Source organism: Diachasmimorpha longicaudata, chromosome 2, assembly GCF_034640455.1.
Source record: "Diachasmimorpha longicaudata isolate KC_UGA_2023 chromosome 2, iyDiaLong2, whole genome shotgun sequence".
Classification (NCBI taxonomy): domain Eukaryota; kingdom Metazoa; phylum Arthropoda; class Insecta; order Hymenoptera; family Braconidae; genus Diachasmimorpha; species Diachasmimorpha longicaudata.
The window spans coordinates 9,897,263-9,913,067 of record NC_087226.1 but is presented as its reverse complement, the minus strand read 5'-3'; the positions used below and the strand labels follow the sequence as shown (position 1 = coordinate 9,913,067).

At 37.1% G+C, this 15,805-nt stretch overlaps 4 protein-coding genes across 6 annotated transcripts; 2 read left to right on the top strand and 2 right to left on the bottom strand.

Moving 5' to 3' along the window:
- Positions 1 to 3: 3 nt before the first annotated feature.
- On the top strand, positions 4 to 1,987 carry LOC135173064 (proline-rich protein PRCC). Its single transcript, XM_064139659.1, has 3 exons — positions 4 to 700; positions 816 to 872; positions 1,073 to 1,987. The coding sequence occupies exons 1-3, from the start codon at positions 347 to 349 to the stop codon at positions 1,916 to 1,918; spliced, it is 1,257 nt and encodes a 418-aa protein (XP_063995729.1). The 5' UTR covers positions 4 to 346; the 3' UTR covers positions 1,919 to 1,987.
- Positions 1,947 to 3,451, bottom strand: LOC135173083 (uncharacterized). Its single transcript, XM_064139710.1, has 2 exons — positions 3,317 to 3,451; positions 1,947 to 3,124 (listed from the first exon to the last, which is right to left on the bottom strand). Exons 1-2 carry the CDS (start codon positions 3,341 to 3,343, stop codon positions 2,324 to 2,326), a joined length of 828 nt encoding a protein of 275 aa, XP_063995780.1. The 5' UTR covers positions 3,344 to 3,451; the 3' UTR covers positions 1,947 to 2,323.
- Positions 3,452 to 3,674: 223 nt separating this feature from the next.
- On the top strand, positions 3,675 to 5,334 carry Endos (endosulfine). The gene is made up of 3 exons (XM_064139723.1): positions 3,675 to 3,816; positions 4,025 to 4,144; positions 4,332 to 5,334. The coding sequence occupies exons 1-3, from the start codon at positions 3,772 to 3,774 to the stop codon at positions 4,509 to 4,511; spliced, it is 345 nt and encodes a 114-aa protein (XP_063995793.1). The 5' UTR covers positions 3,675 to 3,771; the 3' UTR covers positions 4,512 to 5,334.
- Positions 5,335 to 5,548: 214 nt separating this feature from the next.
- Positions 5,549 to 15,742, bottom strand: LOC135173052 (very long-chain-fatty-acid--CoA ligase bubblegum). 3 transcript variants are annotated; one of them, XM_064139642.1, is made up of 12 exons: positions 15,598 to 15,742; positions 10,426 to 10,490; positions 10,153 to 10,210; positions 9,780 to 9,984; positions 9,441 to 9,575; positions 9,064 to 9,259; positions 8,843 to 8,944; positions 8,616 to 8,762; positions 7,937 to 8,412; positions 7,599 to 7,813; positions 7,243 to 7,394; positions 5,549 to 7,132 (listed from the first exon to the last, which is right to left on the bottom strand). In XM_064139642.1, exons 1-12 carry the CDS (start codon positions 15,725 to 15,727, stop codon positions 6,812 to 6,814), a joined length of 2,202 nt encoding a protein of 733 aa, XP_063995712.1. In that variant the 5' UTR covers positions 15,728 to 15,742; the 3' UTR covers positions 5,549 to 6,811. The 3 variants fall into 3 exon arrangements, with proteins under 3 accessions (XP_063995712.1, XP_063995714.1, XP_063995713.1); XM_064139644.1 differs by lacking the exon at positions 15,598 to 15,742 and adding an exon at positions 14,388 to 14,575; XM_064139643.1 differs by lacking the exon at positions 15,598 to 15,742 and adding an exon at positions 11,223 to 11,381.
- Between the last annotated feature and the right edge of the window lie 63 nt (positions 15,743 to 15,805).

Below are 15,805 nucleotides of genomic sequence, written 5' to 3'. Positions count from 1 at the left end.
TTTACTGCCCGTAATGCCCAATAAAACGGCCTAATTTTGTAATTAAATTATTATCATCGATTGTTATTAATGAATGACTGGATGGCTGATACATTTTTCACTGCTTTTACGCAGCTTTTCGGTTAAAAAAAAAAACAAAAAAACATTTACGCATGCGCTACCCCACCTCAAGGTTTTCCTCGTGAGTTTGTGTTGACACTTTTTGTTAGTAAAATGTCATTCCAATAATTTCAACAATTTTCACTCGAGTTTAGCCATAAATTAATTGAAAACCCCCTAGGACATGTGATTTAATAAATTTGTTTATTAAAAAAAAAATCTGAGTTCCTTTAAAAAAAAGCCCGGAATGAGTCTCGTAGGTCTAGTGGCTTATGACAGCAGTGACGAGAGTGGAGACGAGGTTACGTCCGATGAACAAAATGCTTTAGTTCCTCCAAAAACAATAATAAACAATGGGAATGCCCCAAGAATAAGTAATCTTCCAGAAGTAGCGAATGAAACTCAGGAAACTGAACCCAACAAATATGAAAATCTCCCTGAATCTTCGTTATTCAACTCTCTACCCAAACCTAGGAGCTGTCAACCTCCTTTAGCAGAAGATCATGAAATGCCTGTCACCAAAACCACTCAAATACCTTCAGAACTCCCACAGAAGAGGGAAAAAGCTCCTGTACAATTTCTAGTTCCATCTCTATCTGACGTGAGTTGAAAAAATTCAAGATAAGTTTTCTAGTTGTCCAGCACAGTTAACGATTCATCGTCAATTTATCTATTATTATTTAATATTGTTTATCTCTCCTGACTATTTTTTCTAGTTCAAAGATGTTGACGAGGAAATGGAGAAGAAGAAAACGAGAAAAGAACCTTCCTCGGTAAGTAAATATTTCTTCAAATTCCAACCCAAAATCTACTCCTTTATATTCCAGTATAAATTCAACTGTTCCCTAAAAAAAGGATATATTGAATGTTAGTTTACCCTCTCAAATTACTGGACTTTTCACTATTAATCTCAAGAGAGGGGTGTCAAACTTCAAATTCCTAACGAAAACTTTTTTATTTCTATATATTACAGAGTGGAAGTGGCCTCTTCAGCATGTTACCAGCCCCAGGAGGATCCCTACCAAGTGCAAAGAACCTCGTGCCACAGGTTCTCACAAAGCCCAAGCCCCTCTCATCCTCCTTAACCCCCTCTCAATTACGCAAACCCACGAAAAAACCCCAGCCCCCAACGATATCCTCCGCCCTAAATTCACTAAAATACGACTCAAACTCTGAAGACGAAGACGACGAGAAAAGTTTAGCACCCCAAAAGAATTTTGATTTCTTTTCACTTTCGAAATCAGTCGAAATCGCAGTGCCTGAAGAGGCGATGGCCTCCCTCATGCTGCCTCCTCCCCCGGAGAGGGATCCTCACGAAAAAACTTTGGACAACACCCCACAAATGACCCCAACATCTGGGGACACTCAGACCCTGAGGAGCACAGTGATGAATCTTCCACGAGAGGAGATTCTCCTGAAGAATCAGGCTGAAGTTGGTCCGAAACTACCAGTACCCGAGCAGGAGTATCACGTGGACGCTGAGGGGAACGTGGCATTCGACGAGAAAGCAATCGAGTATCTCTGTGGAAAACGAGGAATAAAGAGGAAGAACGAACTCATCCAGGGGACGAACATCATCGATATCAGTGGAGACGACATAAAGCCCGACGAGAGGGAGTGGCTGGTGAAGGCCCTGACAGAGGAGCCAGTACAACGGACAGTGTCATTGTCCAGTGCTGGCCCCAGCACTGCCTCCAAGAAGAAGCACCAGATCACCTACCTGGCCCATCAAGCCAAAGCCATGGAAATCGAGCTGCAGAACCAATGGGCTGCAAACAAAATGGCTAGAAAACAAACGAAATCTAAATATGGATTTTAAAGTTGTGAATTGTACAAAGAAATGCAAATTTTTCTTCTTTTTGTATGAATAATATTTTTGATTTATGAAGATGGTCTTTTCACTGTGTCTCATTATCCATTTTTTTCGTATAAATAATATCTCACCCTGATCAAAGGTTATCTTCGTCATTTAGCTTCGATTTCGTAAATTACAAATGATTCTACCAAATCAAACCTCAAGCACTCGACTCGACCACGCCATCATCCAGTCGTCCGAACAAATTTGCACCTGGACACGTCGTTCCTGTCTCTGCTCGACAGCATACTCATTCAAATTCGTCTTCTGAATACGACCGTCATTTTATCTCTTTCATTGCATAAATTACAAACTATTTGTCTCATTAGATGGAGTCTCAAGAGTCTACCCTCACACACAGGCACTCGACTACTTCATCATCCGCTCGTCCAACATATTTTTCACCTCGACACGTCGTCTCTCCTTTTGCTCGACAGCAGCCTTCGCCTGCAGAATATCAGCCGGTAGTTCTCCATACTGATTGACAGTTTTATTCAGCTCTGCAAGCTCTCCAGTGGCCCCCAAATAATAACTGTATTTCTCCAGAATCCTTTCTGGATAATCATCAGCCACATCAAGTCCACACAGTTCATTTTCCAAATTACGTGCAGCCTCTCTGTATTCATTCAACTTCGTCGCTTTATGAATAATATCAGAGTACTCTCTCTCGTTGAACTCTCGTGCAGTGTCCACAAAATCGGTTATGAAACTCACCCGCTCCTGGGTGTTATTCACCTTTTCCTCGAGTCTCGCATAACGACTGCAGAGATCCTCGTACTTTCTCTTCAAGTTTCTGTCAATCCTCGATCTCTGAATGTCATCAAGTCTCCTTCTATTTCGAGATATCGTTAGCAGAGTTTCGTCAAGGACTGCCAGATTCTCGGTTTTCAAGATGACGGATACTTTATCCAGTTGGTCGTTCGTCTCTGGTGAGAGTGATCTTGGCTCGATATCCAGGGCCTTCAGGAGAGTCATCGACTCCTTGATGAAGGCATTGTTCTCAGCTGATGTCTCGTGAATCCCCTTTATCAGGGGCTCCAGTTTTTCTTTTGTCTCGTCTGGTTGACGAATTTGCTGAGGATCACGGGGACGGTAGGTACTTCTTGTGCTCGCTTGACTTCCTGTTATTGAACTCGCATTCAGAGATATAGTTGACGAATGCCAGTTCATCTGGGGAGAGACAACAAGGCGAAGAGTTTGTTATTTAGTCGACTAAAGAATGCTTTTCTGTGGGGGAACTGCCACAAAATTCTCCCATCATATCATGGCCATAAAAACCCCATGAAACAACCTCAGGTTGCCAACACGATTCGACATTACTATCTTTTCTTTAGTATACAATACAAAAGATTGATTTCTTACCTTTCTCATTGAATCCATGTTTCTCATGTTGACAGTTGACGAATGAACAGTTGAGCAATTGAAATGGCCGGTAGCTGTGTGGCGCTGCCATCTTTTTCTCACCGTGTACCCCCCCCCACATACATGAATATCCCGCTTTTCTTCATTCGTCGAGATCTCTTCATTGTTGACAATTCGCTGATTAAATTTCCTTATTGGTTATCTCAACAATTGATCTCCAGTAACGTAAAAGCGATAATTGCCATTAGATTCACAATAACTGTGTGTTAATTAATTTCACGAGACTATTTTCTCATTGGTGTTGAGACATCGATAAAATACAGGCTTCATTACAACTGATCATAACCGCCATCTCCATGTCATACGATTTCGCAGGCTTCAATAGGTGACTGCCAAGGGTGACTGGTGTCAAGCGTGTACTTATTGAAAGCAACATTACGCCGAAACGAGCAAAAATGAGCGACGAGCAGACGACGATGGAACCACCTCAAGTTCCCGAGGTGATAATTACAGAAATTATTTTATTATCATCATTCGTCACATGATTGGAGGTTCACTATTGTGTGCTGCATTTTAACCCTACAATTTGTCCCAATTGTCGTGATTTTGCAGCACAACAGTAGTTTATTTAAGTTCATTCATAATTTTGTCTCATTGAAAATCGTTTTGAGTGATGTAATTTTTTTATCATTTTTACTTGATGTGTAGTTATCGTCCAATGCCATTGAAAAACTGGAGGAGGCAAAACTCAAGGCCAAGTTTCCAAATACTGGTGGCCGGCCAATAAGTGGGCACTCGGCGTTCCTCCAGAAAAGACTGGCCAAAGGGGTAATAATTAATTTTTTATCTTTATGTTAGTTAGATAGGCTTCGGGGATTTTTACTACACATGTATTATTTAAATTTGAACTATTGAATTAACAAAATTAAATTTATGAAAAATTCTGGTTGATTGGAATGTGCTCTTAACAAACATAAATTAATTCGACTAACGAATTTTCGAAACTCCCTTGCAGCAAAAATTCTTCGATTCCGGTGATTACCAAATGGCAAAACAGAAATCAACAGCAAAGCCGAAGCCCCCAGGGCCGTTGGGTGTTTGCTCCACTGGCGATGCTATTCCAACTCCGGAGACAGTCCCCCAGCGTAAAACATCGATAATCCAACAGAAATTCAACACATCGACTAGTTCGTAAAACACCAGCACTGACAATTATAATCGTGAGGACAATTTATTACGATTTGATAGTTAATTCGATATAGATCAGAGATAATTCAAGAATGCTCGAAGGAACGCCTGAATCACATGAGAAGTAGAACGAATCGGTTTCCCATTATTAGTAATCAATTGGTCGTTGAAAACGATTCCAACTAATTAATTGTATTTATGCGTCGCATGTTCATGTCCACATGTGAGAGGATATTTTTTTTGTATTGTACTGTAATTAAATAATTAATTCTGTTCCTCAGTGAGAGTAGAGAAATGCCGGACATGGGAATTAATTCAGTGATTGAAAATGTACTTGTAAAATTTTTAAACCCTTAATCATTTTTCCCTCGTGGGAGTTTCCTGAATTTTTACATCAATCATATAGAATAACAATCGTTGATTCGGTCGTATTATTTTTCTGTGCTGATGAAATCAATTACTCAAACACATTAAAAATAGACAATTAATAGATCTGCATTTTGCCAATCGCTGTGATTTGCTTAGAATATTTTTCTTATTGAAAAAATAACGAGTCAGATTGTTACTAAAATCTGTATCATCTAGCCACTAACATAAGAATACAAAAATGGGAGTGGAAAATGCAGCTTGAGATAATGTAAAGATGAATAAAATCAACTGAACAAAACTTGTAGTAACACACACCGAATAATTAAAGAAGAAAAAATGCACTGTCTTCTCTCAACGTTTGTCTCCCCCTCAAAAAATCATATTTATTTTTATATGAGAAATTAGCCATAGTTTTAGTCTCAGAGAATTGCTCGTGTAATGAATAAATCATTGAGAAATAACATCTTGTTGAATGGTTTTTTTTTCAATATATCAAATCCTATTCAACTCTTTTTCTGATTCAAAATTTTATTGTTCAATCGCCCCGAATAGGTAATCATTGATTTGGTTATATCACTTTCTTTTATTAATGACTTACAATAAGAACTGTCATTGGCCTGGAAGATTTTTCTATTGAAAAATTCCTTCTGATAAATGAATGATTAACAGAGCATATCATGTTGCATGTTTTTTATTATAAATATTACATTATAATCAACTTTCCACCGCTCGATTATGGCAAATACAAAAAGTGCCTGTTACCTCCGCTAAATTAAAATAAACCAATAACATAAATCGTGTTTATTGTCACCCTGTCAATATAATTGTCTCAATTTTTCTACAGCAAAACCATAATTAACTACCAGTATATTCCATGCACCTCAATTGCGACGTATTTACGTAGATATTGTGATATTCAATGGGACGTTATGTATTTTTTTTCTAATAATTAATGACAAATACATATATCACGTTTCATCAATTATTTTACCAAATCGAAAGTGAAAAAAAATTCCTCATTCGTCATTTAATTTTCCCTAATTTCAAAAGGATAAGTACCTTTATCTTGAATTAATTAATTAATTCTAATCAATTCTCGGTATAACTGAAGATCCATTTCATTATGCATTGGTCTGTTCACTCAAAATTATTCTAGAACAAGAATAATTCACAATTCCTCAACTATTTTTATAATTCAGCTGTTGAAAGGCACTTTCTTAGTGTTATTACTTAAGTATCCATACGCCATAAATCATCATTTTAACAAAAAAATTCTATGTTTCATTTACAATGAAAAACCAGGACCATTACTCTCATGTTTTTGCCATACGTTTCGATTGGTCAGAGAATTACAAATAATTCTCTGTATTTACACTTCTCCCCAGTAATTTACACAGTATGAAAAGCTATCCTAATTTTAAATCATAATTTTGCTGAGTTTTTTTCGGGATTCGATCGTAATTAGAGACTTGTTCAGCATCGAATTTTCTCGAAATAATTCAACGACTCTGTTGTGTACAGTGCAGGCACAACAAAAATTTAAAGGAAAAATGAGCGAATTCGCAGAAAAAGTCTATTAGTTTCATAAAAAAACTCTCAATTACAGGTTCTCAACTAAAAAAAATCAGTGAACTCATTTTTGACATTCTTTCAATGGAACATTCTGATTGAAAGCGAATAACTTCACCAAAAATTCAGCAGATTGTATCAGCGAATTCACAAAATTTTTCAATGGAATTTTTTGCTGCAAGAAAAACCGAATACCTCAGTCATTCCAAACAAATTTACCACTAACAGATAGTTAAATAATAATTTTTGGCTGTTCCTTGGGCATGAATTGCAGACACTAGGCCAAAGTACCCCACCTAATCCAACCCAACGTCTTCCGCCACGTGAGCTGATTATGTGATGATATAATAATTCATTTCAATTAATCCATTACTTGTACATCTCCTCAATGAAATCCTCGTACTGTTTCATAACAGTACCCCTTTTCAGTTTAAGAGTAGGGCCCAATTCACCAGTAGGAATGGAGAAATCATGTGGGAGAATCGTGAATTTCTGGACCCTCTGGGCATTACTCGTCGCCTGAAGATTCATCCGTTCTATTGCTTTCTCAATGGCTTGGTAAATTGCCGGGTCTCGCGTGCGAATTATTTCTGAGACTGTAGTGGCTTTACTGCCGAGAGATTTGGCCCAAGACCTTGTTGAAGGAAAAAGGCTATCTAGAGGTCCACCAGTGTCAGGATTCATATTCGTCTGTGAATGTTAACAGGATAATTATGGATCCATGCATAGAACAAAAATTAAATGCATAAGGGTTGTCAATAAGTGTTCGTGACATAAAGTAGAGTTCTACATATACGAACCTTGAGGGTCACCAATATCGTCAAATATTTCTTCATATCCCCAATGAGCATTGCATTACTTAGTGCTGGTAATTCCTTCAATAGTGCCTGTTCAATCTGAACAGGGGGAATATTTTCACCGCCAGCAGTGATGATCAATTCTTTTATCCTTCCTGTAAGAACAATATCTTAAATACATCCCCTCATAATGGAATAAACAATTTCTATTGTTCATTGATACTTAAAAAAAATAATTAACGTTAGAATAAACACAGGCATGAAAAATTATATGCTCAAATTCTATTTTTTTTATTGCAGAAAATCCAAGGGTATCTAAGATATATTTAATCCATCTGACGAGAAATAATTAAACTCACCTGTAATGTATAAGAATCCTTGGCCATCGAGCCTTCCCAAATCCCCACTATGCAGCCAGTTCTGATCATCCTTAGCTTCCCTCGTCTTCTCCGGTTCCCCCAGATATCCCATGAAGACGTGTCGGCCAAGCATGCATATCTCCCCCTCTCCTGTATTATCAGGATTATCCAATTTCGTCTTGCAACCCTTCAAGAATTTCCCAACACTCCCCAATCTACAACACAATATTTCTTGCAATCAAATATTCCTCTAATCATTTGTCAAAAGTAAAAATAATGTATGTCCTCTTTACTCCACGTGTTCGCCCCACCCCACCCTATACTACAATAAATATTACCTGTAATTATCGTTCAAATTCAGTGTATGAGCTCCAGCGCACTCGGACATCCCGAAAGCATCCATAATAGGTATATCGAGGCTCATGAAATATTTTTTAATTTCAATACTGAGTGGTGCAGCAGCTGTGACGAACATACCACACCTGTCCAAGCCCAGCGTGGCTTTGATCTTATTAAACACGAGCCACTTAGCAATCAAGTATCCCCAACTTTTGTAATCAACACCATTCATCTTATTCATGTTGTAGTTGAGTCCCTGATTTTTCGCCCATGTGGCAATCCACGTTTTAATGGGCCCATTGTTGCGGGCCACCACCATCATCTTCTCGTAGATTTTCTCCCAGACTCTGGGTACACCGAGGAATGCTGTAGGCCTTGCGTATACCAGTGTCTCCACCAAACTTCCCTTCAATGCATTTTTGTCAGCGAAGTAAACCGTTGCTTCCATCCACAGACTCGTGAATATTTCAATAACCTGACATTAATAGAAAAACACACGTTTTTTTTTAGATTTATTTATCCATGGACGTCAAACTTGTGCTGAAGTGGTGTTACACGAAGTAAACATTGAAAAAAATCCGTTAAAGAAATCTTCATCATCATTGGAATCATCAAAATTATCTACCGCAAATAATATTCTCTTGTTCATATCTATGAGTTAATTTGTTACATTATTACCTGAGCAGCAACGTGAGAGAGAGGCAAATAGCTGACTACAGTTTCTATCTCATTAGACTTAGGTACTGCATCTCTTATCAACATTGCATCATGAATTAAATTATCATGACTTAGCATAACAGCTTTGGGACGACCCACAGTACCTGACTGACAGTAAAATGCTCGTGATTAATAATTATCAATAATTGTGCCAAGGGTTTGATCGATTATTAGGATTTATATGGTACCGTGTAGACTAGTGTGCAGCATTCATTGACACCGAGGGTCTTCAATACTGCTTCTAACTTATCGTCCGACTCGGCTTTTCCAAGTGCAAGTACGTCATTCCACTAGAACACCAATAATAATTGGTCATTAATTGATCGTTAATAATTGAAATTGATTCAGTTATGTATCCATTTAATATGTTGATTGTTATTTTTAATCGTAAAAATTACAGAGAACTTACACTTAGTACGCTCTTATCTTTTGGTGACCCCTCGTACTGAATAATTGCCTTCAAGTGCGGTAATGTATGCTTGACACTCAATATTTTCTCCAACTGTTTATGATCCTCCACGACAACTATATTAGCACGACTATGGTCAGCACAGTACTGACAAGCGTCTGCTGAATTTGTAGTGTAAATTCCAGCAGCGAATCCCCTGTAATTATTAAGGACCCTGTAATTCGCAATGTTAAGGCCTAACAATAATATGTAAAATATTGAAACGCAATATCGTTCACATGCTCTTATGTGAAAACTCAATTTCTGTTTTTTGAGATATTTTAAAAATCAGGTTGTTGTCTTGCAAATGTTTTTTCATTCTATGAGAAAGTAAATACCCCGCGTAGATAGCAGCCATGTCTGCGATGAACCACTGAGGGCTGTTGAATCCCAAAATTGCGACGCTATGATGTCTCTGCAATCCCAACTTCAAAAATGCCTTGGCGACTGTCCTCACGTCTCGCTCGTAGTCCCTGAATGGTAATTATCACATAAAAAATGGTATTATGTGTTGTAGTAATTAATCGTTTATTGATATTGTTAAATCCTGATTGAACTATTTCCGCTACATAAGATGAATTGTTTCAAAGGGCTTCAAGTTGTCGATCTAGACCAGTAATTCTCAGAAGTAATAATTTTGATTACCGATAAAGAAGTCCTTTTATTGTTTGCAATACCTGTACGTCCACGTTTTACGTGCACCATCGACTTGGGGACATGTCACTAAAGCTGGACGATCCGGGTGCTTCTTGGCCACTCTCATCAACAGGCCGGGCACTGATAAAACGTCAGATTGTCCCTCGTCCGGATTTTTTTTAATCCTGACTCGTCCATTCGGCTCGTGGGTTGTGTCCATGTCTGCCACGAGGATCTGATTAGGCCCTAGAATTTTTAAAAATTGAATTCAAAGAAATATGAACAAAATTCACGCAATTTATGACAGGAAGTGGTAAATTCCAGCTCAACTAAGTTTGCCCGTGAGTCTAGGATTACCCTGTCCCACAATTAATCAAATTGTTATTATCCTTATAATTATTCCTATATATTTACCATCTCTTCCCGTTGAACTCGGTGACAAATAGCCATCGTCGTCAGCCATGGGAAGCACCTGAAGAAGAAAAAAAATTGTAATTACACCTCGACTCAATGAGCAGAAAATAATTCATTAATTTATTATATAGATTTGACGGTACCCATAACCTATCAGCTGTTTACATAATGATAGTTAACGATAATTTAATGAGCCAATTTTTGAAGGCATATATTTCATTGAATTTAATCTATTGGAAAGTAATTAAAATAGAAAAAAGTCTCTATCCTCACCTTCTCGTCGTGCGCGAACCCATTCAGGAGTCCGTTCGACAGTGGCTGTATTGCCGACATGTTATCTATAACAAAATGAACAAAATCTTTATTATCTCAAGTATTCTAATTATATTATATGATAGAAATCTTATAAATATGACTCATTCCCCATCATGAACGCATAGTGATCAGAATTGCGATGATCTATTACGTGGATTCTCTCAAATCAAAACAATACCGTCTTTCAAACCTCGAGTTGCTTACGTCATTAAATTGATGTGTGATTAATTACACAGATATCTTATCGACTATCGACGATAATAAGAGTACGATAATCCCATGATTGTTTTGCGACAACAATTACTACGTGAAGAATGCTAGAATGATGTGATCCAGGGAGTGATATCCAGGAGATAGAAATCAGGTGAGAGCCAAGATCATCAACTTTAGTGGAGATCATCAAATTGAGTAGATAAAAAATATTTCAATGGACCTTTATTACTGAATTAAAAAATATCCTCCTCTCACAGTTGAAACTCCCATCAAATGCCTCGAAAGTCATTTCTAATTTGCAATAAAGCAACAACAAAAAAAATATCAAAGTCATTGATCTGATTGTCTAACAATTGTAAAATGACATATGAATAATTGAAGCGTAAATATTTCCTGGCATTCTAACGGCTTCCGCCCCGACATTGCACACCCCGAATGCATTTCCTCACCGGCGCTCAAAAATTTTTCAACCCTTCAAAAATTCCCCGAGCACTTGCACCAAGAAAGCTCCCTTCACCCCCAAAAAAAAACAATTTTAATACCTTTGTACAGTAGGATAACCATTGCACTTGTGAAAATTTAGCGAATTAACAACGGTAAAACGAGCGCGAGCACTCAGATGGCTTTGGAATAAAAATGCAGTGGACAGAAACCTGGCCCTACAGAAATCAATAGAGCTCGAGGGAAATATCACCCCACTTTCTGGCGGCAAATTTAAGCCGTACTTGACACACCTTGAAGGAGATACAAACTAAACCACTAGACTGAGTTCGCCGACTCACGCGCATCACCCGTTTTTACGATATAACAACATAACGGTAAAAGCGCCAAATCAGTTATCTTTGACTCTTCCTAAGTTTATTGAATTATTCATCCGCTTGCAATCCATTCCAGGGAATTATAATTCATTCGAGCCCTCCATTGAGAGATTAAAGATCTATTCCAAATGGATTTCGCAGCAAAGCGAAGAAATACTGCTCATCAATTTTGAGTATTGATATATGAATTTTGGGTGTTGATATCTCTCAATCTAAAGGAGATAGAGAAATTCTTATTAAACAATTTTTTACAGTGCTCAGTTCACTCTATAAAAAAGTATGTAATAATAATGTTGCTATTTCTCAAAAAATAAACATTACAGCATCAAAATAACATCATAAGAAAATTCCCCAGCTTTGGATTACAATTCCCAATCTTCTTCCCCACGACTTATTTGCGTTCCAGAGTTATGCATTTCCTCAACTGAAATACAAAAAATTACACCCGTCATTCCTTGTACCTATTCATTATCATTTTTTTCATGATGTACTCCGACTCATTCTGTCATTGAAAAAACCAAGTACCACAATTTGTTTAATTATTGATAATCAGCAGGCGGCTATTGGGTAAAGATTACATAATGAATGCAGCTTAGTGTTTGTAAGGTATGTATGATAAACCTAGTGTTTATCTCAGTGTCATTTGAACTTGTAGAACTTTATCAATATTTATCGAATATTTGTAAGAGATTTCGATGTGTATTTCAAGTTCATTTTTAACTTCCCGATAGGAAGTTGTTTTTCTCCTTATTTTATTAATCCAATATGGCGTGTAATTTCATTGATCACGATGGATAATTTTTAAGTAAAACGTCTGTGATCAATCGAAATCGTTCATCGATTGAATAGTCGTAAAATAAAATCCGGTGGTAAGACAGAAATATCGATTTATTAGCTATAAAAAAATGATTATTAATTTTACTGTTTTCGATTGATGGAAGTGTGATCAGTTATGTAAAGTTTTTTTTGCTATTATCTACTACTTGGTACAAGCATATCAATCTCTCATCATTAAATATCTTCTTCGAATACACCATGTAATTATCCAGAAGTACTCTGCACATACATTTCTACTCATTAGACTACTATTTCACTGATTTATCTCTCGACTTGTATTGCTAATTCAAACACTATACTTCTGCTGTATTTTCTTGTGACTTTTATGTAACTCTAATCCGCGCTGTATAAAATCGATGCCATTGAACAAACTTAGAACTCCAAAAGGGCATTGATGAGTAAATAAATAAATAAAATATGCTCTACTATAATAAAATCGTTTCCGTATAAACTAATCTTTCTTCAGTTCAAATCGATATTTCTTTCTCTCAGCAAAAGTTTCTTCAATTAAATTTCGATCTATCACAGACCTTCAGTTTCTTGGAATTCTTTCTGAATGTAGATGATACATTCCTCTCATTAGAAAAAACTTCTACGAGGGCAAACGGACATATCCTGTGATATTCTTTCCGTGTCACACGACATCAGGAAAAAAAGTAGAACGTGGAGGGTGTTTGTTAATGCTTCTTTTTCCTTCTTGACTGAATGATGATCTGGATATTTTTCTTCTCATTAATTTCCATGTTCAGAAGCACAACGTTCGGCGAGCGATTAGAAACTGATGATTTAGTTAGCATAAATAAAATGCTAATAAAAGTAGTGTAAAAAATTACGAGTGATACAATGTATGACTGGAGCATTTCAAGATATCGAGGCGATGTACATTAATCAAGGACGAGATAAGGTGAGATGAAGTGGAAAACTTGATGACTTCACTTCTTCGTAATGAACTTTGAGTGTGAAACCCGAGTAATTCTAGGGCTTCAGTCATATTCGGGGGTTATTTTTTTATCTGAATGTCGGCCACTTCAATTACACCGTGAGACAAAATTATAATTCAAAATTCACAAAATTCGGATTTATATCTAGTCAATCTATTCGATTCCATGAAGAGTTACATGGATCCAACAATTGTTTTTTTGTTTTGTTTAATATAAGCGAACTTGAAAAGTTATCAGTAAAGTTATAAAAAATTATCCGTTGAATATTGCGTCTATTGGCTACAGTTAGAATGCGAAAAACAATCAATAAAATCCGCCAAAAGCTGATAAACTGCAATAGCGTCGTGACCACTTTTAACGTCGGGAATGCACTTCGTGAACGTAAAACGCCGGTATATTCGGAATCACCCTCGCATTCCAGCTGACTTCAACCAACGAGATGAACCAAGCACCAAAATAAACTAACAATTCCCTAAATTTACCCCATAAGCAGCTGAAGAAGATCTTCGACAATTCTCCATTCTTCCCAAGAGCTAATAAATCTACGATTGTACCTTAACCCCGGACACATTTCTATTCATGTGGTAATTGAACATTGAGCGGAAAGTTAAAAAAATGTGTTGAAAATTATGCGCGAAAAAGAATGCGCCCTGACTGCACACGTGTTTCTCTATTTAACATTTGCTAATCCCGCTAACGTCATGTCATGCAGTAATTTTGAATCCATAACGGATAAGAAAAAGATAATTAAACAGATTCATCGACTCCTATCACTTCAAATTATTCCGTATCCATACGTTGACTACGTGAATATATGAAAAACAAAGTGTTCCAAAAATGAATATTAAAAATGATTTAATTACGTAATAATTAATGAGTTATTGCTTAGCGTATTTCCAAAACAACGATTTCAAAATGAAATTTGAGTATCATATGTTCTTTTAGATTCCACGAAATAGTTTTTACATATTCTGTTTGGATCAATAAAATCCCATAAATTATAAAATCATTTATGGCATAAATAATTCATTGAAAATCCAATAATGAAAAAATCGATGGACTTCGGCATTGAATGATAAACTTTTGAATAATAATTGTTCAATCCACTCACAAAATAATTACTCCAGAGTAATATTTCTGCAAGAGAGTAGTACCGCACGTTTTCACTTGAGCGTAAAAATTAAATTACTCCAACAACGAGCGATATTTACGGGACAATATCAAGGGACGGACTGCACTGAACTCGTACTCTTGAACCAGTAAAACATTACCCCCCACACAATTGTAATCGACACACGATAGTTGTTTAGTGTCACGATAACGTGGATTATATTAATGCAACCGTGACAAAAATTACATTCTGCTGTGTCCGAAGAGATGACCTTATCCCTTCCATTTCTCACGCTCAGGTCTTCAGATTTTATTTTCCCTGTGCTCCCTACCTCTGACCTCTCAACACTAATAATGCTGCATGACACAGGTGGGAAAGCAAGTCCACGTGGTTACCCTCACGACGACGAATCACATCCTGTTTCACAATTTTCTTTTTATGCATTCAAATCTGATGGTTTATTCTGCTTAGAAATGAAAATTACAAAAATATATAGCAATTGTCTGCTTGCCAACAGTTTCGCAACCTGTAATTATTATGAATTAAAAATTGAAATCTCTCATGCCGCCACCCTCCCATCCTCAGAATCGTCACTAAAACGATAACTCCCCGCTCTCCCTCGACGGGCAAAAAAATTTGTTACCTACGCGCCAACTCCTATCAGTTGCTCGGAAAAAGTGGAAACACGACACTTGACCTTCCTCACCAACGTTCGTCACTCCTTGTGAATAATTAATCGCTTTGTTGTACGGGAAATTGATAAATATGCCAGGTACACCGATTAATCAGGAGAACATCCACAAAAACGTTGATCAACATATTGCCCGGTCCGATGACGAAGGCAATACCGAATACAAAGGCAACGTGGTGCGCGAGTTAACGCAGACAGATAAGTTGAATAAAAAACTTGTGGAATCTATTCTCCAACGAATGACTAAAGACGGTGATTTTGATGCATGGGAGTGTCATGAGACTGAAAAAGAGGAGGACAAGAGTGACTTCAAATAATATCTGACACCCATTGTATCATTGAAAATTTGGAGATACTCGAGGGTGAGGTTATGTTTTGATGAACGCTATGAAGTAACAACTGAAACCCTTTTTTACCACTGATTGAAACTCAAAATAATATATATTAGCTCGCCATTGAACTATCGAAGCCACTAAACATTAACCAAAGCGATAATAATATTATAAAATATCAACTTACAGTCTGCGACCATTTTGACAAACTCTCCAGGAAAACAAGTGGCGGGAAACTGCCTACGGGGATAACACGGCGGTTTGATGAAAAATAACGGAATTTCTGAGGCCCTTTCGAATGATTTGTTGAAAGTCATTAGTTACACTTCTAAATCATGAAGTAATGAATGATAATGGACATTTTGAGGGCCTCTTTTCTCACCTCTTATAATTCA

Excerpts from the sequence above, each read along its gene's own strand:
- LOC135173064 (XM_064139659.1), top strand. The coding sequence starts at position 347 with ATGAGTCTCGTAGGTCTAGTGGCTTATGACAGCAGTGACGAGAGTGGA. Across the intron at positions 701-815 it reads TAGTTCCATCTCTATCTGAC|TTCAAAGATGTTGACGAGGA; the intron begins GTGAGTTGAAAA and ends TATTTTTTCTAG. Across the intron at positions 873-1,072 it reads CGAGAAAAGAACCTTCCTCG|AGTGGAAGTGGCCTCTTCAG; the intron begins GTAAGTAAATAT and ends TATATATTACAG.
- Endos (XM_064139723.1), top strand. The coding sequence starts at position 3,772 with ATGAGCGACGAGCAGACGACGATGGAACCACCTCAAGTTCCCGAG. Across the intron at positions 3,817-4,024 it reads AACCACCTCAAGTTCCCGAG|TTATCGTCCAATGCCATTGA; the intron begins GTGATAATTACA and ends CTTGATGTGTAG. Across the intron at positions 4,145-4,331 it reads AGAAAAGACTGGCCAAAGGG|CAAAAATTCTTCGATTCCGG; the intron begins GTAATAATTAAT and ends ACTCCCTTGCAG.
- LOC135173052 (XM_064139642.1), bottom strand. The coding sequence starts at position 15,727 with ATGACTTTCAACAAATCATTCGAAAGGGCCTCAGAAATTCCGTTATTT. Across the intron at positions 9,985-10,152 it reads GAGTTCAACGGGAAGAGATG|GGCCTAATCAGATCCTCGTG; the intron begins GTAAATATATAG and ends TAAAAATTCTAG. Across the intron at positions 9,576-9,779 it reads CGTAAAACGTGGACGTACAG|GGACTACGAGCGAGACGTGA; the intron begins GTATTGCAAACA and ends ATTACCATTCAG.
- LOC135173083 (XM_064139710.1), bottom strand. The coding sequence starts at position 3,343 with ATGAGAAACATGGATTCAATGAGAAAG. Across the intron at positions 3,125-3,316 it reads ACATGGATTCAATGAGAAAG|ATGAACTGGCATTCGTCAAC; the intron begins GTAAGAAATCAA and ends GTCTCTCCCCAG.